Consider the following 15334-nt stretch of genomic DNA (forward strand, 5'->3'; position numbering starts at 1 on the left):
CAGTGGTTTGTGTTCAAACTAGGTTTAAGCTTGGCTCATTCCTACTTTTAAACAGACTACATTATGTATTTTGATCAAGTTTTTCCTCTCTAAAAAGACATAATTCCCTGCACCATGGAATTCACCATACCTCCCATCTTCCAGCTGGAGAGCTCTTAGTCCTGCCAAGCAGGCTTCTTTATTTACTCGGCTCAAGTCATCGCCAAGAATTACTAGGCAGCAGAGGCCAGTATAAGTCATTGCTATGTGCCCACTATCATAGGGATGGGAAACACCAGGACCCTGAAACACAAAAGAATGCAAGTTTCAGTTTACTAACTATAATAAAGACTGAACACTCACAGAAACATCAGTGTCCAAAAGAGACAAACCATGATCATTTGCCGGAACTATCTTTGGGCATGAGGCATGCATCCAAAGAGACTTCTCTGAAAAGACTATATATAAATATCCCCACCTCAATATGACCCACACAAATCAGCAGCTGAGCAAATGGACTGCAGGAAGGATGCCAGCTATTTTAAGACAGGGGTAAATTTCTGACACAAAAAGAAGTTTGCACAGATTTTTCTATGAACTATTTAGTTTACATTTAGTCCTATAAGATAGACCTCAATCACCAAAATCCTTTATGCCTAGATAGTAATTTGAGAAGTACCTTCTGCAAAGAATTTACAAGAAAAAATACTGATACAACTATAGAGAAAATAGATCAGTGGACTTTTTAGCGACTGAAGGTGACAAAATGGACTTTTTTGGTTTTGCAAGAAGAATAATCAAAGATTTTAAAAAGTAGGCTAAGTACACAGAAAAAGCATTTTCCTGAAATAGTCTCCAATTTTTTTAAATCCTAGGTTGCGGATTCTGATGTCATATAACAAGGTAAAATAAGGTTTTAGAAGTTTATTTAGAACAACATATTTGGAAAGCAGATCACATATTAACTACTTAAAGTCCTAAACTGTGTTATTTTACAGGATAGTTAAAAGCCAACCTAAGTTATTAGCTGTCTTCACTCTTACACTCTTCACTCTTACATCCACAAGTTTACAGGCACATATATTTAACACATAAGGTGGACTGAAAACGTAGCTTTTCTTTTTAAAATGTCTAACACCTATGAGTATAAAAAAGAGTGAATGCATTAACATGACGGACAGCTAGGGACATTTTATCATAAACAACAAATTATTAGAGGAATATCACAGCAAGACAGAAATGTTTGGAATGAAAAACCTGTTAATGTATTGTGTCTGATACAGCAGACCCAGCTGGCTCTTATGGCCTTGCAAACTGGAGTATCTCTTTTTTGCCCTATACTAGCCCACTTTCCATCCCACACCTGGGACTTCATACACACAATCCTAAACTGTTAAATGCTCCAGAAGCAGACTGAAAAGTTAAAACAATCTTCAAAGCAAGCATAATAGTCACTCCTTTTCATGTTTCTGACGTCAAAGAAAGGGCAAAGCCTAGCAGTTTGAAAGCCTCAGCCCCTAAATCCTACATAGCAAAAGTGCAGCCACACCAAAAAATGACACCCATAGTAATGGCATAGGATGTACTGCCTCATTTTTCCTGTTGATAAAGGGGGCTTTCTGAATACTTGCAAGCTAATGTATCTACTTCAAGCACAAGCAGGTGAGGCCTACCATACTGTGTTTAAAGATACATGAGGGAGAAAGGAGGGGAGGAGCATTAGTGGGCAGCACTAGCAGGGACAATGAGGAGGGCAGCCACAACAGGGGGACAGATGGCCTTACTTCCTGTTGAGCAGAGAGCAACAATGTTTATCCCACAGAAGACATGTAAATCCTATCCCCACAAAAGAAATATGGAAAGGGAACAGAAATGAAAAGAGAAGATGATTTTGCAGTTTTGAAAACTGGCAGACTCTAATATTGTAAAATTTGTTTGTCAAACACTTGGGTCTAATTAGAAACTACATAACACGAGAACACAACTCTGGAAGGAAAGGATATGAAGCATGGGAAAAGGCTACATTTTTTTTAAGGAGGGGGAAAAATTGACAGTTTTCTTTCCCTCCTCCATGAAGAACTCCAAAGAACTCAAAAGGCTTACATGCTGTATTGTGGTAATTTGGTTAATCCTAATAAAAGGTACTGCATAACTTTAGTTTTTAGACAAGCAAATAATTCCTTGTTATGGAGCTTCTTTTTTCCAAAACAGTTCAGAGCAATGATGATTTTCTTCAACTATGACTTAAGGAATCTTCTGCTGAACACTTTACAAAACTACAATGAAACATTGTAGATATTCAATTTCCAGAAGCACCTTAAGAGCACTTTCCTGGAAGTAAGTGTCATTGAACAAAATGGAACATTTGAGTCAACTTTTTAAGGATTGAACTAATGCTTTGTTAATCCTGTAAGATTTCTCACATTTAATGGCATTAATAAACAAATGCCTAGATAGAATGAAGTGCTGTATTTAAATCACAAGAAATCTTTGAACTCAAGAAAACTAGAAGATTTAAAACAATTCTGAACACAGTGCCCCTTTAATGTCCCTTCCTTTAGCAGGTCTTCCTGCCCTTTATTTTGTTGTTCTTGCACATACTCACCCCATATACCACCCACTACTTCCCTTGCTGTTGTAGCCTTCCTTCCCTTTTATAGCCTGTCCTGAAACTCCCTTATTTTGTCTTGATCCCTCCCTTATTCTATCCACTGCAAAGGGGAAGATGGCTAAGAATGGCTGGGACAGAGGCCGGCAGGAGTAAAGTGCCTGCCTGCTAAACTGTGCCCCAGCTATTCTTAGCTATATTCTGTCCTCCCCCACTCTCTTTTGCAGCCTGCACTGACAATCACAGAAGCAGGAAGGACCACCTGGCATCTCAGTCCAAACTTTAAAGAAGCGGCAGCTTATCCTGTAGGTAAGGAGTTTGAGCACAGGCATCCTAGACGTGAAGGGAAGGAGAAGGGTAGGGGCTCCATTCGATTTTTAAAAGGCTGTTCTACAGGAGGCTGAAGCCTATTTTAAACCTATGTTGCAATTCTACATTTGTCATTTCTGTCAAGCAAACTGTAACCTTAGATGTATTCTGACACAAAGTCAGAGATTTCACTTTCAAACATCAAAGCTTTTTTCTGGGCATCAGTAGAACAACTGTATAGTTGGTGCAATCAAAGTGATGTTTTCCCAGTGGAGCATGCCCTGATTTGGAGCACTGCATTAAAATAAGTTTTCAGGCAACACTATAGTATTCTGAGTAATGCATCAACACGTGTTTGCATAGATCCACTCAGTTCAATGGAGAAAAAAGAGTTTGCAGTATTAGCCTGGTGATAAATGCAAATAACTGTACTAAGGTGGTCCATTATTAATCAAAAGCTTTGTCAGTTACATAGCAGCATTTCTAACCAAGCACCCCCAAATCTCTTAGGTCACTAGTACAGCAGCTGAACAGGTTAGCTGAGAGAGAAAGTGTTCAGGGAGGCTTCATGGAAAATTTGGATTTTGCTTGTGTATATGACATGGCTGTGAAATATTACCAATCACTTAATAACACTGTATATGTATAGCTTCTATATACCTAGCACTACTTTCCCAAGAATCATACAAAGCTGATCAGTTATATCATCTGGGGATTCTGGAGGAAGGCAGATAATAAGCATGACTTAAGATTTGCCTGTGCACACAATTTCTTTGGCTTCCAAATCATGGTAAATGTTAACAAATGATCTGCTGTTACAGAAGTTGTTATTACCATTCCCAAGTATCATTCTGAACAATTTTAAAGTCCACAAAGCAGTGCACTGGTGTATCTAATAGTAAATTTCCTTGTCGTATCGTATATAAATAAAAGCTACAGTACAGGATCATCAGAGGCTTCTACTTAGGAGATCTCTCCTGGTATGCATAGAAATATTAATTTGTAAATCAACTAACACATTGGGGGGGGGGGTGTCAAAATCCCAAGAACTTAAAACATGTTGGTAGAAAAAGACAGAACAGGATTGCCACATTCTTCCCTTCCCTTCCAGTTCTTTATATGTCCCTAGCTTTTTTCTTTTTTTACTCATTATTAGGAATACTCCTCAACTATGTACAGAAATGTTTCAATGTTGCAAGAGGGGTGTTTATTAGTGAAAATCAGAGGGGGAAAGAACATTTTTAGCTTCCAAGTTGTCTCCTGGTCCTGAGTCATTGCTCACCTCACAAACTTATGATGGTTACAAAACCATCTTACATAAACATCTGTTAAATGCCAATAAGAAAACTTTCAGAAACTTTTTTCCCTCTTAATATAAATTCAACTAACCTTGGATGGATTGAATGGCATTCCTAGATATGATGAACCACGAAATCCACAGCGATGCAAGTTTGATCCTGGGAATGAAAAAAAAATCAACTTGCATATTCATTGACACAAGGCAGGCATTAACCAGAAACTCCTAGTATTTAATCCCCCATCTACCACATGGGACTTACTCCCAAGTAAATGTGCACAGGTTTGTAACCTCAGCATTAGTCAATTCAATTGAAATTTAAGACTAATTGCACTCTTCTTAGGTGTGTTATTTATATATGTGAGAGACAGGGATGGTGGTGATCAAAGATAAGAATCACCATGGGAGTGGGAGGAATTTTTTTAGTAAATACGCCATCAGAGCCCTAGTCAGACTAGTATACCTCATTTTGAGAAACTAATTTTGAATATATACTGTATAATGAACTTTGATACAGAGCTTAAAGCTTAAGAGAAGGATCTGAAAGACTCAGTTTCAAAATCCCAACTTGCTGCAGAAGCTCAGCGGGTCATTAGTTTCAGGGTAACCTATCTCACATGGTTGTTGTGCAGACAAAAGAGGAGAATAATATAGAAAAAAAGCATGGCCTTTTACAATTCCAGTCAGTCCAGATTTAACTATCGAAAGTAATTTAAAAGTCAGCATGTATACCCAGCACCATCAGTCCCACATTTAACAGTAATATAAAGTTCCCTAAAAGATGAAAAGGGGAAGAAGAAAAAAATACCGGAGCAAATAAGCTGCATTTTGAAGAATTGTTTGAAATTTTCCATTGTAATCTAGTAGGAAGTTGATACATTTGAGAAGTTTTTTAATGCACCTTTCTGCTTAATTATAAGAATAGGAATAAATTCAATAATTAAAATCTAATTTTAGATGCAAAGTTTTACCAACATGAATTTGTAGCATGCTTCAGATAGACAATATTTGTTGCGTGAGGTGAACTAATAATAAAAACTGAAGTAATTTTGCCACCAATAAGTAAATGTTTTTGCTTTTCAATAATGAAACATTGAGGAGAGAGGCTTTCTTTTCAGTTTCTGTTTTAACTCACAAGCATAAGTTTCTGAGTTTCACTGCCACCTCACATTTAGAAGGCAGGAATATACAACCAAGTTCCCCAAATCTTTCTATATATACAAAGGGATCACTCCTCTCTTTGACATTATCTTCCTTTTCACTGGGAATTTATCTTTACTAGAAGCTTTGTCCCTTTTCAGCTTCTGTGATTCTCTCACTCCTTTTTGCCTCCTTTCAAGTCCTTTGTGCTGAACAGTCTCTTCTATCAGTTCCTAATTATCATTTCTTAACTGACACTCTCCACAGAATTCTGTTTGAACAGCCTGTCATTAAGAGGCTCTTGGACTCTGTGAGGTATTACATAAGCCTTGAAATGCCGTCACAAAGACATACTCCAACATCCGTAAACATTGTAGATATTATCAGATAGTTTTAAAACAACAAAGTTCAGTTGCTGTACATAAGGTTTTATAGCAATGAGGTGGAGAGAATGCCTAAGCTAATGCCAGAGTTAAGTTCCTGAATTTAAACAGATTGAGATTTTTAAAAAGCAAGTAAAAACATTTGTGTTGTTAATGACATTGCATATCAAAAATATGTCCCATGTTTAAAGAAATTAATCATGGCATTAAGAGCCAACAAGTTGGGTGAAAGTGCTGCTGCAGACCAAATATCAACATTCCTGGAGAAAACTTCAGCCCTTGACCCATTCCAGTCAGATTTCCAGCCTGGCCATGGGGTGGACACAGTGTCAATTGCCCTGACGGATGACCTCCATCATCAGCTAGACCCAGGCGGGTCAGAGCTACCTGTACTATTAGACCAGTCTGCAGCATTTGACACAGTAGATCACAAGCTCCTAGCTCAAACGTCTCGCCTATGCCAGGATACGGGGGACAGCCCTCAAATGGCTGATCTACTTCCTACAGGCTTACGGACAGAGAGTAGTAACAGGAGAGAAAGTATCCAACCACCATCAGCTCACATGTGGAGTCCCACAGGGAGCAGTCCTCTCTCCTATCCTATTTAACATCTTCATGTGCCCTCTTGGCTCAGCTGGTACAGAGGCTTGGGCTGGGTTGCCACCAATAAGCAGATGACACCCAGCTCTTCCTCATGCTGGATGACTGCCCTGGGTGCCCCCAGAATCCTTAGCCAGATGCCTGGAAGCAGTGACGATGTAGTTCAAGCAAAGTCATCTAAAGCTCAACCCTTCAAAGACGGAGGTCCTGTGGCTGGGTATGAAAGGTCTAAGCGATAAAGCTTGCTTACCCAACCTGGACAGAGAGCGTCTAGCAGTAGCCTACTCTGCTAGAAACTGGAGCATGATCCTCGACACCTCCTTCTCCATGGAGGCACGGGTCATGAGAGTAGTGCAGCAGGCTTTCAACCACCTATGCCAAGCCAAGCTACAAGCACCCTACTTGGCACCAGAACACCTAGCCACAGTGATCCACATGATGGTCACCTCTAGACTGGACTTCTGCAATTCACTTTATGCAGTCCTACCCTTATCCTTGATCTGGAAACTACAAGCAGAGCAGAACACTTGCCAATACACCACGGAGATCTCACAATCAGCCTGTACTTCAACAACTCAGCTACCGATTGAATTCCAGATCAGGCTTAAGGTTTTGGTTCTTACCTTCAAGGCTATAAGCCAGCTGGGTGACCTTGGGCTCGCCACGGCACTGATAAAACTGTTCTGACCGAGCAGTGATATCAGGGCTCTCTCAGCCTCACCCACCCCACAGGGTGTCTGTTGTGGGGAGAGGAATGGGAAGGCGACTGTAAGCCGCTTTGAGCCTCCTTCGGGTAGGGAAAAGCGGCATATAAGAACCAACTCTTCTTCTTCTTCTTCTAGTCTGGGCCCAGTGTACCTGAGAGATTGTCTCTCTGCCTACATATCCAAAAGAACACTATGCTCCACCACTACCAACTGGCTGGTGATCTCTGGCCCCAAAGTAATACGTCGTCCTCAGAAAGGGCCAGAGCCTTTTCAGTCCTGACCCCCAGCTGGTAGAATGAGCTCCCTGAAATGATCAGGACCCTGGCTGAACTTCCACAATTCTGCAGGGTCTGCAAAAGGGATCTCCTCCACCAGACATCTGCATGAGTCCGACCGACTCAACAACATCTGCCGATTCCCCCTCAGACACCCCCTCCATGACCAGAAACAGCCTGACCTCCCTGGGGGCTGATCTAAGTTATCGTTCTGTTTGAAGCCACTGATAGAGTATTGTTGATATATTATTTATGACTGTGATACGTTTAGACTGCTGTATGTATTACCCTGCAATGTTTTATGTGAACCGCCCTGTGCCATACTGGTGGGCGGTATAAAAATCTAATAAATAAAAATAAATAAATGAAAAACAATTTTGCAGTCAATTAAATTTTAAGACAAGTACAATTACAAAATGAAATTGCCATAAAAGTCAGACATGTCAAAGTTAGCTTTCTTTTATAGTAGTCCTGTAGCATAAAACAAGCATTAAGACAGCTGTCAATTGAAGTATTTTATTTAAATTCAATTATGGAATAGCACCATCTAGTGTCAAGTCTCTCAACAAATGGTACTACAACTGAAAAATCTGAAATGTCAGATATAATTCTGAAGAAATTTCAGGGGGAGGAGTTCTGTTTTACAGACAGCACTAAGATACACACCAAGTGTCCAAAACTTAAGAGGTCTTGCTGGCTGAAACTCCTGAATCTTGGGGTTGAGGCACGCCTAGTACATCTGATAAGACAGCTCCACTTAAACACCATTGTGAGTCAAGGTAGGAACTTCTGGCTCATTGACAAATGAAATAACAGTTTGAAAAGGAGTGAAACAAGGGTGTGTGTTGCCACCTTTGCTGCTTAATCAGTACATCAACAATTTAGCAACCAAGTTGGAGGGACCTGAATTTACACCCCCATCTGTTGGTCAAACAAAAGCTTCAATTCTGTTTTACACAGATAACATGGTGCTGATTTCTTTGATCAGAATTGGTCTGAAGAGACTTCTCGATAAACTAGGATTATGCTGTGAGGAGGAAGGGTTAAATATAAACTATGAGAAAACCAAGATGATGGCATTTAGGAGGCGACCTCAAAAAACCTCCTGGAGTATCTTGGGCACACTAACTGAACAATGTAGTACCTATAAATACTTAGGTATAACATTCAGTGAGATGCTCTCTTGGAAAGCCCATGTCACAACTCAATGGGCAACAACCCTGAGAACTTGGGTGGGGAGTAGTTAATTTTTTTTCTCAAAGGGGGATTGCCTGGTGGCTCCAGCCATCAAATTCAGTAAAGTGATTTCTTGTCTGTTATATGGTGTTGAAATCTGGGGCTTGGGGGACCAAATTCTGACTAACTTAGAAAGAGTTCAAAATCTTTTAATGAGAAGAATCCTTACTCTCCCAATGGGTTTCCAGTAGCCCTTATGAGGGCTGAGTTTGGGTTAACTTCTATAAGTGCTTGGGCTAATGCCACTATCCTGAAATATTGGATGAGACAGGCACGTAAAGACATAGCTTCCCTTAGTGGACAGAGCCTGCTGTTATTACTGGAATGAGATAAAGCTTGCTCTGAGGACCTCAGCATAATCCGATCATGATACCCTGTCCCTGATTATCCAGTAAGAACTAGTGGATCAGGAAATGACCTAAAGGACTGGCTCTGTCATATAGATGAGATTTGGAATTTGTAACTGTAAAGGTTTATTTTCCTCTCAGCGTTTTTAACACATGATTTGCTATTGTTAGGTGCGAAGTCGTGTCCGACCCATCGCGACCCCATGGACAATGATCCTCCAGGCCTTCCTGTCCTCTACCATTTCTCGAAGTCCATTTAAGTTTGCCCCCATTGCTACAGTGACTCCATCCAGCCACTTCATTCTCTGTCGACCCCTTCTTCTTTTGCCCTCAATCGCTCCCAGCATTAGGCCCTTCTCCAGGGAGTCCTTCCTTATCATGAGGTGGCCAAAGTATTTGAGTTTCATCTTCAGGATCTGGCCTTCTAAGGAGCAGGCAGGGCTGATCTTCTCTAGGACTGACCGGTTTGTTTGCCTTGCAGTCCATGGGACTCGCAAGAGTCTTCTCCAGCACCAGAGTTCAAAAGCCTCAATTCTTTGACACTCAGCCTCCCTTATGGTTCAACTTTCACAGCCATACATTGCAACTAGGAAGACCATAACCTTGACTAGACACACTTTTGTTGGCAGGGTGATGTCTCTGCTTTTTAGGATGCTGTCTAGATCTGCCATAGGTTTCCTCCCCAGGAGCAAGTGTCTTTTAATTTCTTTGCTGCAGTCCCCATCTGCAGTGATCTTGGAGCCCAGGAAAATAAAATCTGTGACTACCTCCATTTCTTCCCCATTTATTTGCCAGGAATTGAGAGGGCCAGATGCCATGATCTTCGTTTTCATGATGTTGAATTTCAAGCCAACTTTTGCACTCTCCTCCTTCACCCGCATCAACAGGCTCTTTAGTTCCTCTTCGCTTTCTGCCATTAGAGTGGTATCAAACACATGATTACTACCCATTTAGTCTTTGGAATAGTAAGGTTTTGGGATGGCCAGGATATCTGCCTCCATATGTTGGGAGTGGACTGCACCCAAAGCTCTGACAGGAATGTTTATTTCTTACCATACTAAGTTAACAAACACACTCTGAATTCACTGACTTCTTACAGGATTGCAAATCTTGATTTAGTCATTAAGGTAAATTAACTACAGCTCTGGCAAGTAATCACATTAGCAAGTTACATATATTTCCTGTAAAGCTTGTCTAACAAGTTTTAAGACAGGGCAAATATTCAAAGGGAAAAAATGAATAACCTGTAATGAAATTTAAAATCACATAATAAACAAAAAACTATGGGTGTAGAACTGAGAAACTCTTCTGAAGTTTTAAAGAAACGACACTTCCTTTACTTGAACACATCTATATACTATCAGCAAAGCTCAACATTCTTGCTGAGAGTTGCTCCACTCCTCTTGAGTAACAGAATACAACAGCATTAGAATACCTGAGTGTTTACTGATATCACAACTGAAATATATATTTGCAACTGCTCAGCCTTTCTGTAAACAAGAGATCAATCTCAAAAGTAAGAAACAGTGCATAATGAATCTTTATTACAAATGAAAAGTTAAAAACTCACTCACTGTCTTCTGTGGGAAGGACCTGCAGGGAATATATCCATTCTATTATGTCCTCTTTGTTGACCACGCCTAAAGAATCCAACATATCCAAACCAGACAGAGCAAAAAATGCAACCGTTAACCTGAAAACAAAAAAGATGCTTTTATTATCCATTATCAATAACAAATCGGTTGTTAAATATGTGAATTCCAGCATAAACTAATACAGATGTAAGTGCTGTAACCTGAAACACAGCTATAGGGTTGTGAGGTGGTGGCTGTGAGAAGCTCAGCTGATCAAGTCTCATTTTTATTTTGCATCTGTACATTACACCCAATTTTATTTGTACAAAATGCCTTGAGTGAAAAACAAACATTATGAGGAAAAAACTGCTGATAAGACTCCAAGCAAGTCAGTCACTTTCCACATCCAAAGGCAAGCCAGTTGCTTGGCATTGTTTGCCCACATTTTTTTCAGCCCTTTCTTGTTGTGTTTCTTAGCAAAGTGCATGTTCCTCAGGAACTTGGGATCAACCCCCTTCAGAGATTCTGTGCCACTTGCGAGATTGATTGTGAGTGGTGTGATTCTTGGACTTGGCCGTAGCTTAAACCTCCACCTCCACCACTGCTTGGACTACAACTGGAAGAGCCAAGTCTACTTTCAAATAATAAAAAACTGAAATGGGCAGCATCTCTCTGAAAATGAAGCACATAGCATTATAGTAAGCTGTCTATGAATGGACCACTGAACAGTGGGAAGAAGCTGGGAGATGCTTCAGAAAAATATCATAAACAAGCACAACAGATGTATGTATCTTATATCACAGATGTTTTTTACTGCTATGAATTATACATGCACTTAAAATTCAGGCAGTGTCCTTTACATTAGTGGTCCCCAACCACTGGGCTGCTGCCCAGTGCCGGACCACGAAGGCCCTGGCACCGAGCCGCAGCTCCCTCTCCCCACCCCCGCAGTAAAAAACTTCCCAGGCCGCAAGCTTGCGGCCCGGCAAGCTTCTTACTGTGGAAGGGGGGGAGAGGGAAGCAGGGCTGTGCACGCGCATTGCGCATGTGTGGCCGGGCAATCGCCCTCCCTGCTGCCACCAGTCCCCGGCCTGAAAAAGTTTGGGGACCACTGCTTTACATGGAAGCTGCTTTTGTGTGATGTAATAGACTACCAGTGAGTGATGCAGCCATATTGATGAGGCAAATGGCACAGCCACAGGGAATTGCATGGAGAAGTGGCTCATGTTGCTATACACCTATTTTAGGATAAGACTGAAAGACACTACTTTTAACACAAAATAAAAACTACATTAAAAGCCTTTTGAAATACAGTACAGTCTTAAAGTCACATCTGAGACATCACCAAGAGAAAGGAACTCTATTTCAGATGCTAGTGGCAGACCCACAAATGGCTGAGGAACTCTGGACAGGTCCTTCACCAGAGTCCTCTGCACAATCTGAGTTGCCCAATGACCAGTCTAGCACTATGGTGTACTCTTAATTTGCTGATTTCTTCCTCTATTGCGATGTCATACTTGTCTGACATTGCTCTACACTAGGCATTTTCAAACTTTTGACCATGGAGGAACCCTTGAAATATTTTTAAGGCTTCGAGGAACCCCAGAAGTGGTGACATGCCCCTTCAAGGAAGTGACCATGGAAGTAAAATGCAGGAGCCAGCCAATCAATCTATTATTCATCATTTCCATTATGGAGAAAGAAAAAAGGCCAATGGAGCAACAGGAGAAGTGGGCTCCAATGATGTCTAGTGATGTTAGTGCCAAACTCTCACAGGTTGGGAATCTCTGCTCTTCACTAATATATTATGTCAAGACTGCATCAGAAAGCATATTTAAGATCTTTTGGCACAGTAAACAAGCTGAAGCTAATAAGATGACCAATTAACTACACAACAAACTCAACAAAACTCCTGCTAATGAGCTGCAAAACACTACTGATATATTCTACATGTGTCATCATTTCTCTGTAGAAGTTAGGTGATGGTTAATTTCACTCTGGAAGCCTACAGTACTCATGAGATAGAGCAAGTAATTAGTGGTTTAGTGACGCACTATTAAAGCTTCAGAGTAATTTAACTCATAATAATTATTATTTACCCTTCACTTTGCTACCTTAGATGCAGGGGTAGCATTATTTACCAAAGTTTTGCAATGTGATAATTTCCATTCACATTTGTGAGCAGTGTACATATTGCAACCTATTTTTGTGTTTCTTTTAAAAGTTGATTTTTACAGTTCCTTCTTTCAGCGTACAGTTTTACAGTTCTTTATTTCAGTGTTTTGTTCTAGAGGGCACTGCAGTTGTGGTTAGAGTTGTCCGTTCTCCAGGTTTGGTAGCTGTTGTACTTATTGTAGTAGGTTGCCAACTTCGGGTACTGTTGTTCTGCTCTGGTTTGCTGGCCTGGGGGGCACAGTTTGGTTCTCCTGCCAGAGCTGTTCTCACAGAGCAGTTCTGTCAGAGCTCTCTCAGGGTGTCTGGTATCAAAAGAGAAAGGGAAGGCAATTGTAAGCCACTTTGAGACTCCTTTGGTTAGTGAAAAGTGGGGTACAAAAACCAGCAGCTATCCATCCTCTTGATTTTTCTGTATTTGTTGGGGGGGGGAGCTGAATGGGAGAGTCTGTGATGTTGGAGCATTTCCCACCCTTGGCTTATATGCAAGTCAATGTTTGCCCAGATTTTGTGGTAAAATCTGGTGCCTTGGCTTATATGCCAGTATATACAGTATATCCTCTAACATGGTCACAGCAGAAGAACTTTGGACAGCTGGCTACCTGTATTAAAAAGCATATTAAAATAACCAGAAGAACAAAAAGATTATTCCCAAAGCAATGAATCCCTCAGAGATGCGCTCTCAGGCTCCTACTAAGGAAGAACTACCCTAACTTGTCCAGTCCCCTTTTAAAAACATCCAAGTTGGTAACAGAAAGTTCCACAAATTAACTATGTGCTGAGTGAAGAAATACTTTCTTTTGTCTGTCCTGAATCTCTCAGCCTTTAGCTTCAGTGGATGATCATGGGAGAGGGAGAAAGGTTTATTACTGTCCACTCTTCCCATGTTATGCACGATTTTATATACCTAGCTGCTGTCAAATATCACATCATCCTATTCTTCAGTTCCACTCTCCAGTCTATTCCACAATGTTTTATCATGGTATCCCTTTGTATTTCTTGCATAAATCACCACCCCCACAATCCATTCATATCTATATCTTAAAAGATGGTGTAAGTGGGCCCAAAGTCTTTCAAATTCCAAACTCACACCAATTTTAACATTCCTGTACTACTGTCCAACAACTTCGGATGGCAATCAATTCAACAGACTTCCTGAAAACCATTCAACACATATTTATTATTGTTGTTTTCATAGAATTCCTCAAATTCCTTCCAGCAAACTGTTTTCCCATCAGATTTCCAGGCATTTCAAGAAAACCCCTGAGAAACTGGAGCCCGAGAAAGACTTTTGGCTCAGCTGTATACACGTTCACTCAAAAGACAGTCTCACTGGGTTCAAAGGGCAATTTTTGGATCTTCCAAAAAAAATATAAATCACTAAATAAATATCAAATATACAGCAAATATTCCTTTCAATGCAGTAAGATCCTGCCATCCACATCTTGATTGGGTTTGCAAACTAGTTGTCAGGACCAGGAGGCTGTATAATGCCAGACTGACATGGGTAAGTCTGACCATCAGTGCCCGCAAGGCCTTCTAGGTATCCTGGCAAGACCCTCAGCTTGCCCTGCAGATTGGCCACTAATGATGTCCCCGAAGCCACTCCACAGCATTTTCATAACAAACCAACAAAAACCGCTTAGAAGGATAAAATGAAAGTACAAGGGGAGGGAAGAAATTGCAGCTTTCCACTCCCAAAGCACACTATATTAAAAGCTAGCAGGGATAAAACAGAAGTGAGAGGAATTACAAATAATGATGAGTATAAGTTTGCAAGTATGTCATACTTTAAAGCGATAGCAGCTTTGTTGGGAATACTTCATATGGGGAACCTCCTGCAACATTTGTTCTCATTCCCACACCCTCTCTACCCAATTCTTTCAGGGCTATGTGACACTCCCCCCCCCCAAAAAAAAACATAAGTTTAAGATTGCCACAGAAAGCATCAGCCACCATTACTCATTGCTCGAATAGTGCCTGGCTCCTACCACAGTTTCTCTTCAGTTGCTACAGGACGGATTTGGGGGGACGGACAGATCGGGGAACACTGAGTACACCTGGAGTGAAAAAGGGAAGCTTAGACTCTCGGAAGCGTATTCGTCCCGTCCCGTCCCGTCCCCCCCCCCCCCCAAGCCTTGTGGGTCTCTAAGGTGCGCCTGTAGTCGACTCTAGCTGTTCTACAGGAGCCCTACAAGGTTACCCTCTGAGTCTCCGGCGGCGCTCAGCAGTCGCAGCTCGCCCTGCACCATCAAGGGCTAGGCGCCGAAGACGTTACCGGACATCCCGCTCGGAGTCGACAACTGCTGCTACCGCCTTCGCACCACAAGCCAGGAGCAGCACTACAAAGACCCCCCCCCCCCCCGACAGAGAGTCTGCGCGGATGCTCGGTCACCTCAGGTCACAATCAGCGGGTGCCTCGAAGCCCCTCGTTCGCTGCCTGCTCGCCTCCCCGTACCTGCTTGTCTCCAAGGTCGAATAGCGCTCGGGCAAGATCTGGAGGCAGCGCTGGAAGAATCGCACGTGCCGCTCCTTGAGGAAATCCAGCCGCTCCCCGTCGCCAAAACCCCCCTCCTCTTCCCCCAGCGCAGCGCTCGCCGCCATGTTGGCCAACCGCTTCCTCGCCACTCCTCGCGCACAACGTCTGTCGCCGGCGGCAGCCGACCACGTGACGCGGCCGGAGCGCTACTCTAATTGGGCCATCCGC

General features: G+C 41.8%; 1 protein-coding gene across 4 annotated transcripts in view; it reads right to left on the reverse strand.

Annotated features, from left to right (window-relative positions):
* The window catches only part of PGGT1B (protein geranylgeranyltransferase type I subunit beta), a 35976-nt gene extending 20646 nt beyond the window's left edge, over positions 1-15330 (reverse strand). Inside the window, exons 1-4 of one of the 4 annotated variants that reach the window (XM_077344331.1) lie at positions 15086-15330; positions 10456-10574; positions 4286-4353; positions 131-282 (exon numbers count right to left, since the gene is read on the reverse strand). In XM_077344331.1, the coding sequence (XP_077200446.1) occupies positions 131-282; positions 4286-4353; positions 10456-10574; positions 15086-15231 (485 nt within the window). In that variant the 5' untranslated portion in view covers positions 15232-15330. Of the gene's footprint in view, positions 1-130; positions 283-4285; positions 4354-10455; positions 10575-15022 lie in introns of all 4 variants that reach the window. The other 3 variants (XM_077344333.1, XM_077344332.1, XM_077344330.1) reach the window with 3 other exon arrangements.
* Positions 15331-15334: the final 4 nt, after the last annotated feature.

Source organism: Paroedura picta, chromosome 7 (assembly GCF_049243985.1).
Source record: "Paroedura picta isolate Pp20150507F chromosome 7, Ppicta_v3.0, whole genome shotgun sequence".
Taxonomy (NCBI): Eukaryota; Metazoa; Chordata; class Lepidosauria; order Squamata; family Gekkonidae; genus Paroedura; species Paroedura picta.